The sequence below is a fragment of the Barbus barbus genome, assembly GCF_936440315.1.
Source record: "Barbus barbus genome assembly, chromosome: 44".
Taxonomy (NCBI): domain Eukaryota; kingdom Metazoa; phylum Chordata; class Actinopteri; order Cypriniformes; family Cyprinidae; genus Barbus; species Barbus barbus.
The window spans coordinates 13,853,001-13,869,171 of NC_136722.1; the positions used below are offsets into that span (position 1 = coordinate 13,853,001).

The 16,171-nt window shown below is 43.6% G+C and overlaps 1 protein-coding gene across 1 annotated transcript in view; it reads left to right on the forward strand.

Annotated features, from left to right (window-relative positions):
- Positions 1 to 222: 222 nt before the first annotated feature.
- LOC306863468 (phosphatidylinositol 3,4,5-trisphosphate-dependent Rac exchanger 2 protein-like) overlaps positions 223 to 16,171 on the forward strand; it is a 155,383-nt gene continuing 139,434 nt past the window's right edge. The window contains exon 1 of the mRNA XM_079406809.1: positions 223 to 585. Coding sequence (XP_079262935.1) covers positions 448 to 585 — 138 coding nt within the window. The 5' untranslated portion in view covers positions 223 to 447. The remainder of the gene's footprint in view (positions 586 to 16,171) is intronic.

Here is a 16,171-nt window from a genome sequence, read left to right on the forward strand (position 1 = left end):
TAATATAACTCTTCTCTTTAATGCCATTCAGCTTTTCAAAGTAATGTAACTAATCTAGGAGTCTGGGAGAGGCTTGCATTGTAATTACCCCCAATGTCATCAACATTTCCCCACTGTGCTGGCATGAATTCCCAGCCATTTATTTCCTGTCCTTTTCATGCTGGAGGGAGGCTGGATTTAGGATGAAGGTCTTGGGAGTCACATGGAGCAAAGTTTTTGATTGATGTCCAAAAGCCATTACTACGCTTTTCTCAGGCGTGTAGAGTAGTGCTGAACTTTGATGCTGCTTCTGAATGCAGCTGATTCTTAGATTGTTTTTAAATTGCATTCATTTGTTGTGGTGAATTTGTCCGCTTCTTTTTCATCATGTTTCAAGCCTCCAGCCGGCGTAAATTCGTTTAAACTTCTCATCTTGCAACTTTGAAGACTCTGAAGAAGACCCTCGAAATGACTGAGGAGAGCAAAGCCGAACACAGAGCCGAAAGCGGGAAAGATTTAGAAAAACAGCTCCGTTTGCGAGTTTGTGTTTTGAACGAACTTTTGAAGACCGAACGGGATTATGTTGGGACACTGGAGTTTCTCTCGGTAAGTGCGACTTGAGTAATTGTTTCATGGGATAATTTAATATTTTCTTGAATGTAGATAAGGAAACAGCGCCCATCTTTTCGGACACCCGACAAGAACGCTGCGGTTATAATGAAATAAACGCGTGCTACTGTAAGCGCGCATATCATCTTTGCGTTCCTGGGCTCGTGAGAGTCTAGAAGAGTCCGTGAGTTCTTGCTGAACCGTGTGATGAAAGTTTAACTGTGTGCAGTTACAGTAGACCGATTATTTCATTAATGGAAACAAATGTGCAAATTGTGGTGATACAACTTTAACTACCATAGTTTGCTAAACGCCAGTTATCTAAAAGACTTTTTAAACAAAGAACTAACCTTATTGCTATAGTTACTCCGTCATGTAGCGTCTTTTTGGCGCAATGTGATTTTTTTTAATCGCTGAAACAGTTAATTCCCTTATTAAACATATGAATGCTTATTTGCAAAAATATTTGCTTTTTAGTCATTCATTTGGACCAGTGGTCCAATTTTCGCTTAGAAATAATTTACATCCTCAATGGGCGCGTGCTATTTTGTTGTAGTGTTGCTCATTGCAGAAATTGGGCTGCACTTGACGCGTCTGTTTAGTATGCTTGGAGTGAATGAGCAGCATCAGAGGTCTTGTGGTGAACCTCAAAACCCAGACCGTGCCATGCCTGTCAATCCCGCTGGTTTGTAGCTCTATCTAAGAAGAAAAAGCAGAGTGATTTCTCATATTTAACGTGTGCTTCTTGTTTTTTTCTGCATTGGAGCGCTTCTCTCCGGTTCCTGTTGACCCTAAGAATGCAGTCAGTGTTTGGATTCACAGAGAAAAAGTTCATTGCTCAGAGGTTTTATAGCTCAGGAGACAAACTCAAGCTTATTTTTATGTAGTTTATCAGTTTCGCCTCAGATGTTTCTCCTAAAATCAACACATATGTGGACAGCACTGACTTCTCTGAGTTTTGATTGCAGGTATCTTGGCAAATCGGATACATTATTAAGAACTCTTTCTGAAATTTAAACTCAAGATTGGATTGGGGTCTTTTTTTTTTCTCAGGAGAAACATCTCAGAAGTCAAAGACTTGAGTAGAAGTCTCCATATCTCAGCTGAAATATCCAGCACTGAAACTTGCAGATGAAAATTACAATAAAATTGAAAGATTTGATCTTAAACAGGAAAATTATCTAAACATTATGCATGATTATAATCTCCATACTGGATGTCTCTAGCAGGAATGCATCTGTCCACGATTTGCTCCGGCTCAGTGAGCAGAATAGGTAAATGCTTTTGAGTCTGAGCCAAGAACTGAGGCAAAGCAGGTGGACTGAAAGTGAAAACCTCAGACTGGCACACTGTGGGCCTGTACCAACTATCATTTCTTCCTCTACTGGAGGAACGGAAAACCATAAGCCCTTTGGTTCGATAGGGGAATTGAAGACTGGAAGGAAAGGAACTGTTTTTTTTGTTTTGTTTGTGTAATGCAGAATTTTTCAGGCACATAAGCAAAAGATTATTTAAAGTAGGAAATTAGTGGCTAACCCCTTATTAATGTTTAAAGTTTGAAGCTAGATTAAAGTTGAAGAGATCAAAGAGAGCATGCTGTGATTGATATGTAGCAATGACCCATGTTTCCCACTCTTCATGCACAAGCTCACATTCCCCACCTGGAGACAGTATCACAAGTGGTTACCAAAAATGATTCAAACAAAATGAAATCACAATGTTCAGACCATTTTGATCCAATTAAATAAATCATTAGCCTGTGGAGATCATATCTGGGAGGCAGACCTACGGAATATGATGATGACTATTTTATAAACCAGGCCAGATCACTCTGACCACATTTGGATGTAGTTACTCATCTGTCAATCATCCATTGCACTAAAAGAAGGCCCCCCCCCCATTGTATTCAGTATTTTCAGTGACTTTGGAAAATAGTCTAAATGTTCAGAGAACCGCTGCATGCCCTGTTTTAATTGGCCCGTTTTTGAGCTCATTTGCAACCTTAGACACCTCGATTTAACAGTGCCAGTTTACTTAGATTATTCCCAATTGGTTTGCCGTTACAGCTAAACATTTCAGTTTGTTTTATTGCCAGCACTAAACACGATTTCATTCTAACAGAGGTGAAAAAGTCCTTCTTTTGATGATGAAAGCATGCCGTTGTACACCCGAGTGTGATTAGGAGGTCAAGGAGGCAACTTTATCAGTCCAAGTCACTGGGAAATATCACCCAAGAATATGCTCTCAAGGATCAAAGCCTCCACGGGTGCCACTGCAGGTCTTTGACTGATTGCTTTCAACTGATCATCTTGCGCAGTAATGCCCACGTGCCTCAACCAGAATTCCTCAATGTCTAGACCAAAAAAATGGGCAGTGTTTGGGGGGCTAAAGGAAGCCTGTGCAGAATTGAAGTTAGATGATAACAATTGGCCATGGTAGAGGACAATGCCTGTTGGAGGGTGGTGTTTCATGGCCTGGAGGGCCCAGAGGACCAGTGCCATGCTGAACAGAGGGCATTTTGTGTTTGTGAGAATTAGATGAAGGGGGTCACTTCCAGACAATATGGCTCCCCAGTGGAACCGGCCTGGAGGTATTGCCAGGAGAGGGACTGTGACGTGAGAGCCCGGGCTCTTTGCCCTCTGTTGTAAAGTACATTTCCTGGTGGAGGAATTCCGGAGAGGTTAGAAGAAATTAGGAAACAATGGTGGATAAGTTGCCTTGTTTGAATCCAGGGGAGAGTTGGCTACATCGGATCAGTTTAGCCCACTCACGGTTGGTTAGTTTGTTCTTGGAGAAGAATTGTTCTTAAAAGTTGCTGTTGAGTTGGTATTTAGTGTAAAATACCAGCTGCACTAACTGACAGTTACTTGGCAGGCTACGCAGTTGTGTCTGGCTATCAGATGAGCCAAGAACAGTGTCTGGCAATTCACATGAGACGGAGGAAGTCTCTTAAAATATATTTTCTGAGATATCCCTAGAATACCTTACGTAACAGCTTGATATAGATCTGATAGTGGGAGGTTTCAGATAATCATGTTTATATTTGTTAACTGGAGGCTAAGAATGACGGACCTCTGTAACAAGTGCCTCACTGCGGAGATTTCTATGCTCTTTTACTATGTATGCCCTTGAGCTTATGATATGGGTAACTCGAGAAAATGAGAAGTACAACTGACCAGCAGGAGTGTTCATCAGGACTTGTAGAGTGAATCCAACAGGAGCAAACGTGGGAAAGCTTTCATGTCCTACTTCAGTAGAAAAACAGCATAATGTGTTCTCTGGAGTCTTAGCTCTGGATTAAGTGGTCCCTCTGCAGCATTTTTCTTTCGCAATACTCTGTGGGTTTGGAGGAATTGACCACCCAATGTACTTTTTAATGCTTAATATTAAAAAAAAGGATTTTGCACCACAAATTGCAATTACTTTTATTTTGCTTTTGGGGTAAACACGAGTTTTAAAAGTCCCCTTAGACATTTCTTGGTCTATTTAGACCAAGAAATGTTTGAAGATGATGTGATACAGTTTTCAAAGGTACTTGACAATGTAAGATTCCTACTGTTTGACTAATTAGAACAAAAATAGCAGCAGCTTACCCACAAAAAAATAAATAAAACACAGGGCTGGCTTAAATAAGTAAACCAATGCCTATTTGAGTATTTACAATTAGTCTTTTCCTGGTCTGAGAAATAAAAGTGCATGTGACCAAGTATAAATGGCCTGTAAAACACATTTGATATGCATTCAATCACTCAGAAGGTGCTTTATTTTACTATTTACACTATCTTAATTTTTTTTTTCATATATAGCCTAATAATCTTGTGTTCTCATGCATTTGATTCTTGATTCTTTTTTATACAATCCATTGGTATGCTTAAATTGCTCTGTTGTCCTTTTTCTCTTGTTCTGTTTATGTACAGTCAGTCTGAGGCCTGTTGATTTGTTGGTGACCAGCACTGATCGGGGGTGGGGGGGTTATATCTTTTCCCAGCCAGGCAGTGAACCCTGCAACCCCATCCCTTGGGGTCACAGCTTTCCATCCTCAACTTCTTCCTCTTGGCATCCTGGTTTATCCATCTGTTGTTCTGGAAACATGGGGGCCTGATCATCATGCCCTCTTCACCCATTTCTCACTGGCAAACATATTTAGCAGAACTAGAATGCAAATGGGTGAAGACCAACCTACAAATTTATTTAAACATTGGAAAAACAATCTTGTATATGACTCTGTTGAGATGAGGAAATTTAGGTTGATTGTTCTCACTAAAACCTGGGTTATGGGTTCATGTTTGAGTTTTTTAATTTTTAATTTTGTATTTTTTTGTGCACGATGCGAACAAAACCGCCATTAGCTGAACTTTTCTTTTGAGTGTCAAAATGTTATGCCCTCAGTACTCAGTTTGTTTTTGACTGTTTTTTGTTTGAATCTTTGTATGACTTGTTTTAGTCTCAAGCTTTTGCTCTCAAAACTTTGTTTGTTTGACTGTTTTTTTGTTTTGATCTGAAAATTTTGTTTCTTTTTGACACTTTTGTTTGAGCCTCAAAACCTTTTGCTCATTAAAAAAATCCTTATACTTTTAAGTCTCAAAACGTTTTGTTTTTTGAAAATGTGTTTTGCTTGCAAAACGTTTTGCAAACACATCAATGTGTTTTACTTAAGGTTTACTTAAGCAAATTAAGAAAACAAAAACTAAGCTCAAAGGGTGTGGTCATCAATCACTGATGAATGAAAGATGCTTTTTATATTGGTCTGTTTCCACTTGAATGACTTTAATTTATTAAGGTGGCAAAAAGATAAGGGATATAAGTGGATAAAACACTTAATCCTTATTTAAGTATTTGAGACATTAACTAGGCTTTTGGAACTCAACCAAAAGAAAAGTAGTAATTGTTTGCAAAACTATCTGTTTTGGATCTACAATAAAGGCACACAAATTACTCCCTACATGTTGGGTTTGAAGCCCTGGAGAAATAATAAGAGAATAATTGAGTGCGGATATGGTTGACTCAGCCATCACTGTTTCCTTTGCCTTTTGTCAGAAAATCAGAAGCTAGCATTGCTTTCTTTCTCACTTTAACATGCTTTCTATCCCTGTCTCTTGCCAATCTTTACAGCCTTCACCTCCTGCATATGTTCCATCAATTATGTCCCAATACTTTTTTTTTTACAAAGAGTTGCATTTTCCCCTTGCTACATGGAGAATCATTAAGATTCCAATCTTACTAATGAGTTAGACTTTCTTTTTCAACTGTAAGGTCATAGAAGTTCTCATGCACCACAGACAGACGTTATAACCAGCAGAGGACTTCCTTTATCTTATCCTGAGCTGTTTTTAAGCAGTATGCTGAACTAGCTCCCCGAGGCTCAGGGCAGGTCGCCTCATTCCAAATGCACAGCGTGAGCGCAAAATGTGTCAGCCATTTTTCTATTCTAGTGACAGTCCAATTCATGGAAGAGAACGGAGTCTTTTTGTGCCCCTGAGGGAATTTAGAGGTGAGGTTCGGCATTCAGTCTGAATTTACATGATGGTGCTTCAGAAAAAAGGAAGTTGTTGCTGGTGGTGAGGAATTGTGACCTTCCTGTTGTTGGGGTCCTGCAGTTGTTTGATGGAGCTGGAAGCGTCTTATCACCTATGAAAGCCCTCCATCATTTGCTTGCAGTTAAATCTACATTGGTTGAAAAAAAGGTGATTTTGTTTATGGCCCTCTGGGATTTTCTCTCAACTCTCATCATCCAAAAATTGTTTTATTGCATCGTTTTGCTTCTGGGAAGCAAATGGTTTTAGTCCCTCTGGTCCCACCACGGTAACAAAATGAATATAAAGTGAACTTCATACATGTTTTACAATGAGCTTTACACTTGCAGCCATCCGTGTCCCGTTACGTTGGTGTGCAGTCTTGTGTGTTATGTTTGTGAGTGCACAGGGGGCTACGAGGGGCTCTGGCCAGTGAGTTCCTTCAGCTTTTGTGTCAGCGTGAGCAGGATTTCCTTCCTTCCTGCCCCTCCTCTCCTTTTACATTGTGCTCTGCTTCCCCTGCACATAGAGCTGGCTGTGGAGGCACACGGGCTGCTCCACACGACTAGAGCCTATGCCAGGGCATCTGTCTCAGATCAGACTCTGGAAGACAGCAGCTGAATAAGAAACCATTTGTCAGATGTTTTTTGGTCAATTTTTTTGGAATAAATCATGGGTCATCGTGACCTTTTTGGTCAATATTTTGTCTCCTATGAGGTTTTAATGTGGGCTGTTAGTTTGGAGATGAATTAAGCATTTATGCTTGGCCAGTTGGCCTTTTAATTCAGCTTGTGTGGACAAGTGTCAGCATCCACTGGGCATCCATGGCCATGTGAAATAACCCATGGTGTTGCAGTTGCAGCAACATGATGAAAAACCCATGACAAGCATTTATATCCTTAAAGCGAAGATGAAATCAAAATGAACCCGATTTAGTTTCTAAATACAGATTTCTGGTTTTATTAGAATTCTTTTTTTTATGCAGAAAATATGCGATTTAGGTAAGGTATTTCAATGTATTTTATTTATATTTAAATTTAAAGTGCCCCTATTGTGAGTAATGAAAGGTTCATATTTTGGTTTTGGGAGTCCCCAATAACAGGTTGACATGCATGCATTGCTTTCATTGTCTTATAATATGCATTTATTTTTACCTTACTTGCTCAATGACTCCAAACGATTCGCTCAACAATTAATTTTTCCAAACCCCTCCTTTGCGTGATGCTAATCTGCGGTGATTGGTCCGATGGGTCTCATTTTCATTTCATCTTGCCTGATAAAGCAGCGTTTGTGAGAGCAGTGCTGCTTTGTGTACAGCATTACCGGGAAAACTGCTATTTTACCGCTCCAAAAGCGGCACCTAGTGGCAAAGAATGAATTTGCATTTTCATTTAGACCAACACGAAATGACCAACAAGTGGGAGGGCAATATGCTAATGTTTCACGTTGACGTCAACATGAAACGGCTTGGGAATCCTTTTTTTAAAAGACTCGTTTCAGAGTCGACTTTCTTTTGAGAGACAATAACTTTATACACGGTCCACTTTCAGATTTAAAACTTTGCAGGATGTTTTCATTCACTTAGAGCTGTGTTACACACTGCATGAAAGTCATTTTCAAAAATCCATAATAGTGGCACTTTAAAGAAATTGTGCATCACAGAATGCCTGGTAATGGCATAAAATGAAGAAAAAAAAAAAAAAAAAAAAAAAAATATATATATATATATATATATATATATATATATATATATATATATATATACACACACACACACACACACATCTCTTGTTGAATATGTTTTATCTATAATTTTTTTTTTAAGAGTAAAACATTGTTTATTTAGTTTTTCAAATTAAATTTAATATGGACTTCCGTTGTAAATGGTAAGGTCATTTACAGTGAACTAATTGTGCTAGCATTTTTATAATTTTTTTCTTTTTATAATGCACATTACAGACAGAAAACTGAGTCGCAAATACCATTTCTTGTTGACTTCAAAGTGTGCTATTTGAAAACAAATCTTTGTCATTTTTTTTCATTTTTACTTATGTTGTCTGAACTCTACACTTAAGACATGTTCGTTAATTTCATATGTTGATTTTGAGGCATAGCTGTAGAATATTAGAAAATATTTACATTACATTAATTTCTTAAAATGTTTGGCCCCCAAAAGATAAATTTAAGTACAAAACGGGAAAATCCAATGAAAGGTACAGTATATGCAAGTGCAAGGTAGTGTGGAAAGTGAGGGGCCAGAAACATTGAGCTGGCAGAAGTGTTGAAATGACTTTGGGACCTTGGTGTCCTTTGTTATTTTGGTTTGTTGTTGTAGCAACAATTCACAGTCATTGTGTGAAAGTTAACAGTGTGTAGTACAGTGACTGAGTTCCACAATATCCTGTATAGCATAAAGTGTTTCCTCCTAACGGCCCTGCAAAGCCTTCTTATGATGTGCTTGCTCACACTACTGGTGTAAGCAGACAGCGGCTGAATGACAAGTTAATATGAGAGATGAGGCGGCAAAGCAATGAAGTTTCATCCTTCCTTGATACTATCATATAAAAGACATAAATATGTTCAACCCTGTTCAGTGATTTTATCACTGGAGGTCGCCAGGTTGCTATACTGCCGGGTACTCATATCTGCTGACGTTATTGTTGGGCTCCGTGACTGTCCATAGCTTTTGAAAATCTTAGCACAAATGAGGTGTACTATCTGTAAAAATACTATGTCATTAGTTTTTAACAAGGACTCAGCAGCTTTATGTTCAGGCCACCAGTCTGGATTGACAGTAATATGTCTTGAGAATGCACAATTTGTTATTTACAAAATAGCTAAGACCACCTACGTTCTTTCGATTCTGTCTGCATAAAATGTCCAGCTAAACCACACTGAATTAGAGCCAGGTTTCTGTGATGCACGTTATGTGTTTGTATTCTCCTCATGGTTTCTGAGTCATTACTGGTAACTGGATCATTTTATTAGTCAGATACCTTAATTTCAAGTCCATCATGACATAGCAGTTAAGCAGGTATCTGTTCCTTTTCCTTCAGCTTGTGTGTGGACGAAGACATCAGGTGTAACAGCTGGTGTTTTGTTTAGCTTATTGCAAATTACGCCACAAGTTTGTAATCCATTGCTGAGAAAAATACTCCAAATGCCAGCCATTTCTAAATGTCAGACCTACTGAATACAGTATTTTAAGAAAAACTACATATTTTAAAAATTTACTCATTCAGGTAACTCAACGACTGTTTGAGTTTGAATATATGTATAAGGATTCACCCAACCTTGATGTCGCAGATGTAATGCAGAGATAGGCGCTCAACAAAGATGATGCAAAGATCCAAGGTACTTTATTTAAATTCACCAACATAAACACAGTAGCTCGCAGGAGAAATACTTTTACACTACTATTAGTCCTTCAATACCAGAACCCCGACTAAGCAGAGACTGAGGGCTTAAATAGAACAACCAAACAAGAACTAAACAAGCAACACTTGAACTGAGTACTCAGTCAGTTAGTAACTATAGAAACTAAACAGGTAATTACAATTTTAATCGATTGACAGCACTAATATATATATATATATATTAAATAATAAATATAAATATATATATACATATATACATTTATATACACACACACACACACACACATATATATATATATATATATATATATATATATATATATATTTTTTTTTTTTGCACCCTCAGATTCCAGATTTTCAAATAGTTGTATCTCGGCCAAATATTGTCCTATCCTAACAAACCATACATCAATGGAAAGCTAATTTATTTAAATAATGTATATGTAACGCGGGTTACGGGGGGGGGGAAAGGAAGAAGACAGGGTCGGCGTAAACTGGGACTCGTGTTTTTATTTAAATGTGCTCCTGCACCAACAAAATAAAACATAAGCGTGAAGCGCTCCTGGCACTTCCAATCACTTCGTAATTCCAACAATAAATCAATGTCCTCTCGGCTCCAGCCACAGTCTCCTCGAGTCCCGAGCTCCCAGTCTTTCTGCCCAGCTCCCCGTTTCCTGGTGGCTTTTATCCGGTCCCTCCACGCCAATTACTGAAACGAGACACAGGTGTTTGTCGTTTGCACTTGACCTACTTACGCACCGCTCGTCTCCTTTCTCTCTCTCCCGCTGCAGACTTCGCTAAACCACGCCCCCCTCGCCACATACCCCCACCGCCCGACTCAGGCCGGGGAGCCCTCCGGCCCGCAGCCCCCCCCCCCATTCCTGGAGAGGAAGTCTGCTACTGCCATCCGCGCCCCCGGCCTGTGGACCACCTTGAATTTAAAGGGTTGTAATGCTAGATACCACCGGGTGATCCGCGCGTTGGTATCCTTCATGCGGTGGAGCCACTGCAGGGGCGCGTGGTCCGAACAGAGAGTGAATTCCCGCCCCAGGAGATAATATCGGAGAGTGAGGACTGCCCACCTTATCGCCAAACATTCCTTTTCTATGGTGCTGTACATAGTCTCTCTCTTCGAGAGCTTACGACTGATGTACAGCACCGGCCGTTCCTCACCCTCTATCTCCTGGGACAGGACCGCTCCAAGCCCCCTGCCCGACGCGTCGGTCTGCAATAAAAAGGGAAGAGAAAAGTCAGGAGAGTGCAGGAGCGGCCCGCCACACAGAGCAGCCTTTATCCGGGTGAAAGCCTGCTGGCACTGCTCCGTCCACTGGACCGGATCTGGGGCTTCCTTTTTAGTGAGGTCAGTCAGCGGGCTGGTGAGGTCCGAATACTTAGGTACAAACCTTCTATAATATCCCGCCAGCCCCAGGAACTGCCTCACCTCCTTTTTGGTCTTGGGCCTCGGACAGGTTGCAACTGCTGCGGTCTTATCAATTTGGGGACGCACCTGCCCGTGACCCAAGTGGAAACCCAGATACCGGACTTCCACACGCCCAACCGCACACTTTTTTGGATTGGCCGTGAGTCCGGCTCCTCTCAACGATCTCAGAACTGCCCGTAGATGCTGCATATGACGCTGCCAGTCATTACTATAGATGATAATATCATCCAAGTAAGCAGCGGCATACGCAGCGTGCGGTCGGAGTATTCGGTCCATGAGTCGCTGAAAGGTAGCCGGAGCCCCGAACAAGCCGAAAGGAAGCGTAACAAATTGGTATAATCCAAACGGCGTTGTGAAAGCTGTCTTTTCTTTGGATATAGGCGTTAAGGGGATCTGCCAATATCCTTTCGTTAAATCCAGTGTCGAATAAAATCGAGCAGCACCTAGCCGATCAAGCAATTCGTCGACCCGTGGCATTGGATAGGCGTCGAATTTCGACACAGCATTCACCTTGCGATAATCCACGCAGAACCGGACCGAGCCGTCCGCTTTAGGCACCAAAACTATCGGGCTCGCCCAGTCACTGTTGGATTCCTCTATTACTCCCATATCCAGCATCGCCTCTAATTCAGTCTGAACTACCTTTTTTTTGTGTTCAGGTAAACGATACGGCCGGCTGCGCACCACCACACCCGGCTCGGTCTCAATGTGGTGCTGAATGAGGTCTGTGCGACCAGGCAGGGGCGAGAACACATCCGCAAATTCCGCGTGTAATTTGGCCACGTCAGTGAGCTGGGAGGGCGAGAGGTGATCTCCTGCCGGGGCCAGAGCGAGAGATGGGTTTTTCGTGTTCACTTCCGGCCCGAGATCTTCCTCTCCACTCACCACCCTGGCCAACATCACTGACTCCGCCTCACTCCATTTTTTAAGGAGATTGAGGTGGTAAACTTGACGTGCCCCACTCCTGTCTGTTCGCACCACTTCATAATTGAGATCCCCAACTCGCCGTGTGACCTCAAAGGGTCCTTGCCACTTGGCGAGTAATTTGGAACTAGAAGTTGGGAGCAATACCAGTACTTTCTCTCCCGGTGCAAATTCGCGTAATCTGGTTCCCCTGTTATATAACCGGCTTTGCTTGCCCTGCGCCTGCAACAAATTCTCCATAGAGAGCCGCCCCAAAGTGTGGAGTTTTGTTCTCAGGTCCAGGACATGCTGAATTTCGTTCTTACTGCTCGACGGTCCGTCCTCCCAAGTTTCCCTCAGAACGTCAAGCACCCCACGGGGCTGACGTCCGTAGAGAAGCTCGAAAGGGGAAAACCCCGTGGAGGCTTGGGGGACCTCTCGCACGGCAAATAAAAGGGGTTCCAGCCATTTGTCCCAATTTTTGGCGTCTTCGTGTACGAACTTTCGAATCATGGTTTTCAAGGTGCGATTAAATCGTTCGACCAGACCATCCGTTTGTGGGTGGTAGACGCTGGTGCAGACCGATTTAATGCCCAACAATTCGTAAAGTTCGCGGAGAGTCCGTGACATAAACGCCGTGCCTTGATCAGTGAGAATCTCTTTCGGGATTCCCACCCGGGAGATTAGATGAAACAGGGCGTCCGCCACACTTTTCGCGGAAATGCTGCGGAGCGCCACTGCCTCTGGGTACCGTGTTGCATAATCTACTAAGACTAATGCAAAGCGATGCCCACGTGCAGATCGTTCTAATGGCCCGATGAGGTCCATCCCAATTCGTTCGAAGGGGACCTCCATAAGAGGAAGCGGGCACAATGGTGCTTTTGGGGTGGCCGGTGGATTTACCAGTTGACATTCACGACACGACGCACACCACCTGCGCACGTTCTCGTGAATGCCCGGCCAAAAAAACCGGGTCATTAGACGATTAAGTGTTGCCGTTTGTCCCAAATGTCCTGCCATCGGATTACAATGAGCCGCCTGGAAAAGCATTTCCCGACGGCTTTTTGGTACTAACAACTGCGTTGTATCCTGTTCTGACTGAGTGTCTTGGGTCACTCGATACAACCTGTCTTTTAAAATCGCAAAATAAGGATAAGAGAGCGGTCGAGCCGGTTGGAGAGGCTGCCCGTCGATGGAACGGACCTGATCAAAGGCATTTTTGAGCGTTTCATCCTGGGACTGTTCCAGGGGAAAATCATCGCACCCTGTGAGGTTTTTCCTCACAGCAGCACTCCGTTCCCCTGTCTCAGTTCCCATTGGTCCCGGTTCAGCCTCTCCTACATGCGCGACCGCCCCCCTTCCCCGCTCTTCCGTTCTCCAAGAGACATCCGCACATAAGTGCCCCACTAATGCCCAAAACCCTGGCCAATTGGTTCCCAAAATCAGCGGATGTCTGAGGTGCGGGCTAACGGCCACCTCCACTCTATGCTTTTGTCCCTGAAATTGGATAGACACCGACACTAAGGGGTAGGTTACCACATCCCCGTGCACGCACCGTACCCTAACCACGCGGCTCTTATCCAATGCCCCGGGCTGAATCAGGCTTTGATGTATTGAGGTTTGGTTACATCCTGAATCCACCAAAGCCGGATACGTACCCCCCCTCATACTCACAGGTATTTGGTACAGGCCAGCTTGATCGGGGGCAGCCTGTGGGGCGTCCGGGACCCGGATCAGTGTCCCTACTTCCATCACTGGACACCGATTAATAAAATGCCCTGGGTCCCCGCAACGCCAACAGACCGGCCCAGGCCTCCCCGCCGCTCCAGTGGCAGGAAGCGGGTCAAGGAATTGACGGGGGGGGAACGGAGGAACGGGAGCTGTGGACGCGCTGATGCCAGTCGGCCCCGCCCCCTTGGGCGGGGCCCTCGGGGCCGCCACCGGCTCCGTCCCCAGGCCACCCCTCTCGCGGGGTGGGGCTCGTGGAGGGAGATTCCCCCTGGACCTGGGAAGGGGGACAGGTTTAGAGGGAGAAAACACAGGGGAAGGGAGACAGAGAGAGACCGACAGCAAGGGTTCGCCGACCCCAGGGCACGCCACCATCTGGTCTTCCGCCAGTTGGATGGCCTGTTTCAGCGACGCCGGGCGGTGGCACTGGACCCACTGAGCAGTCTTCTTTGGCAGCCGCGCCACGAACTGCTCCAGCACCACCTTGTCGACGACTTCCTCGACGCTGCTGTCATCGGCCATCAGCCATCTGCGGCAGGCGTCCCGGAGCTGTTGCGCCATCACGAAGGGTCGGCCACTCTCCCCGAGGTCCAGTGATCTGAAGCGCTGGCGGTGCTGCTCGGGGCTCCGGCCGACCCGCTGGAGGATGGCGTGCTTAAGGTCTTCGTAGACCAGGAGGTTCAGGACTGGCAGTTGTTGTGCGGCCACCTGCGCTTCTCCAGACAGCAGGGGGATAAGCCGCACTGGCCAGTCCTCCGGAGGCCACCCACACGCCTCGGCCGATCTCTTGAACAGGTCCAGGAAAGCCTCCGTGTCGTCCTGGGGACCCATTTTGTGGAGAGGTACGTGAGGGGGCGGGGCTGGGGCAGATGGGGGCCGCGCAGCCCGAACCTCCCGGTCAATCCAGCTCCGGAACAACTCGCGGTCTTCCTGCTGGGCTTGGAGGAGGGCTCGGAAACTCCGTTCCTGATCATCCCTCATACCCAGCAGGGCCTGATGGTGTTCCTGATGAAGTCCCGCGAGGGACTGGATTACCTCCGCAAATGGCGATCCTGGCGGGGACTGCATGGCGGCGGCGGCGTTCTTCTTCCTAATCCCGGGTTTCGGCACCAGTGTAACGCGGGTTACGGGGGGTGGGAAAGGAAGAAGACAGGGTCGGCGTAAACTGGGACTCGTGTTTTTATTTAAATGTGCTCCTGCACCAACAAAATAAAACATAAGCGTGAAGCGCTCCTGGCACTTCCAATCACTTCGTAATTCCAACAATAAACCAATGTCCTCTCGGCTCCAGCCACAGTCTCCTCGAGTCCCGAGCTCCCAGTCTTTCTGCCCAGCTCCCCGTTTCCTGGTGGCTTTTATCCGGTCCCTCCACGCCAATTACTGAAACGAGACACAGGTGTTTGTCGTTTGCACTTGACCTACTTACGCACCGCTCGTCTCCTTTCTCTCTCTCCCGCTGCAGACTTCGCTAAACCACGCCCCCCTCGCCACAGTATAAATCTTTCAGATGATGTATAAATCTAAATAAAAAAATAAAAATACTGGTTTTATGACTGGTTTTGTGGTCCAGGGTCACATATAATATATAAAGTTTGAGGTCAGTAAGTTTTGAAAGAAGTCTGTTATGCTCACCTTTATTTGATCAGCAGTACAACAAAAACAGCAAGATTGTGAAATTATTACAATTTAAAATATATATATATATATATATTTAATATATTTTAAAATGTAATTTATTCCATTAATGGCAAAGCTGAGTTTTCAGCAGCCAGTTTTCCAGTCTTCAGTGTCACATGATCCTTCAGAAATCATTATAATATGCTGATTTTGTGCTCAAGAAACATTTTTCATTAAAGGGATAGTTCACCCCCCCAAAAAATGAATGGATTTTGAAGCTCAAAAAAGTGCATACATCCATTATAAAAAGTGCTCCACACGGCTCCGGGGGGTTAATAAAGACCTTCTGAAGCGAATCGATGTGTTTGTGTGAGAAAAATATCCATATTTAAATCTTTATAATCCGTACTCTAGCTTAACTGTTGTACGTGTGTTCCTGAGAGAGTGGTGTTCCAGCGTATGATGTAGGCGTAGCGTAAACTCCGGTGAGAATGCACCTTTTTTGGGCTTCAAAATCTCAACAGCCATTCACTGCTATTTAAAAAAAATAAATACGACCTCACGTTGTGTATCACGTTTACACACTGCCTCCAAAACTTTTGTCCGTCATAAAAAATTCAGATCAGGTTCGATTTTCTGTGTTTATGCATCCGTAGCAAGCATTTTGATAGGAAAGGATGACGAATAAGAAAAAGAACGAAAAAACGCATACGAAAATTTCGGACTCAGTGCGCAATGTCCTTAAGTGATGGCGTAATGGGTGAACTATCCCTTTAATACTGAAAACAGTTGTGCTGCCTAATAATTGTGTGGAAAATGCAATAAATTTTTTGTTTGATAAATAGAAAGTTTAAAAGAACAGTATTTATTTAAAATGTACATTTTTGTAACAATGTAAAAGTCTTTAGTGTCACTTTTGATGCATCCTTGCGGAGTAAAAATATATTAATGTCTTACTGCTTTCAAATTGAACTGATAATGGAAATACCAAGGTTATATCAATT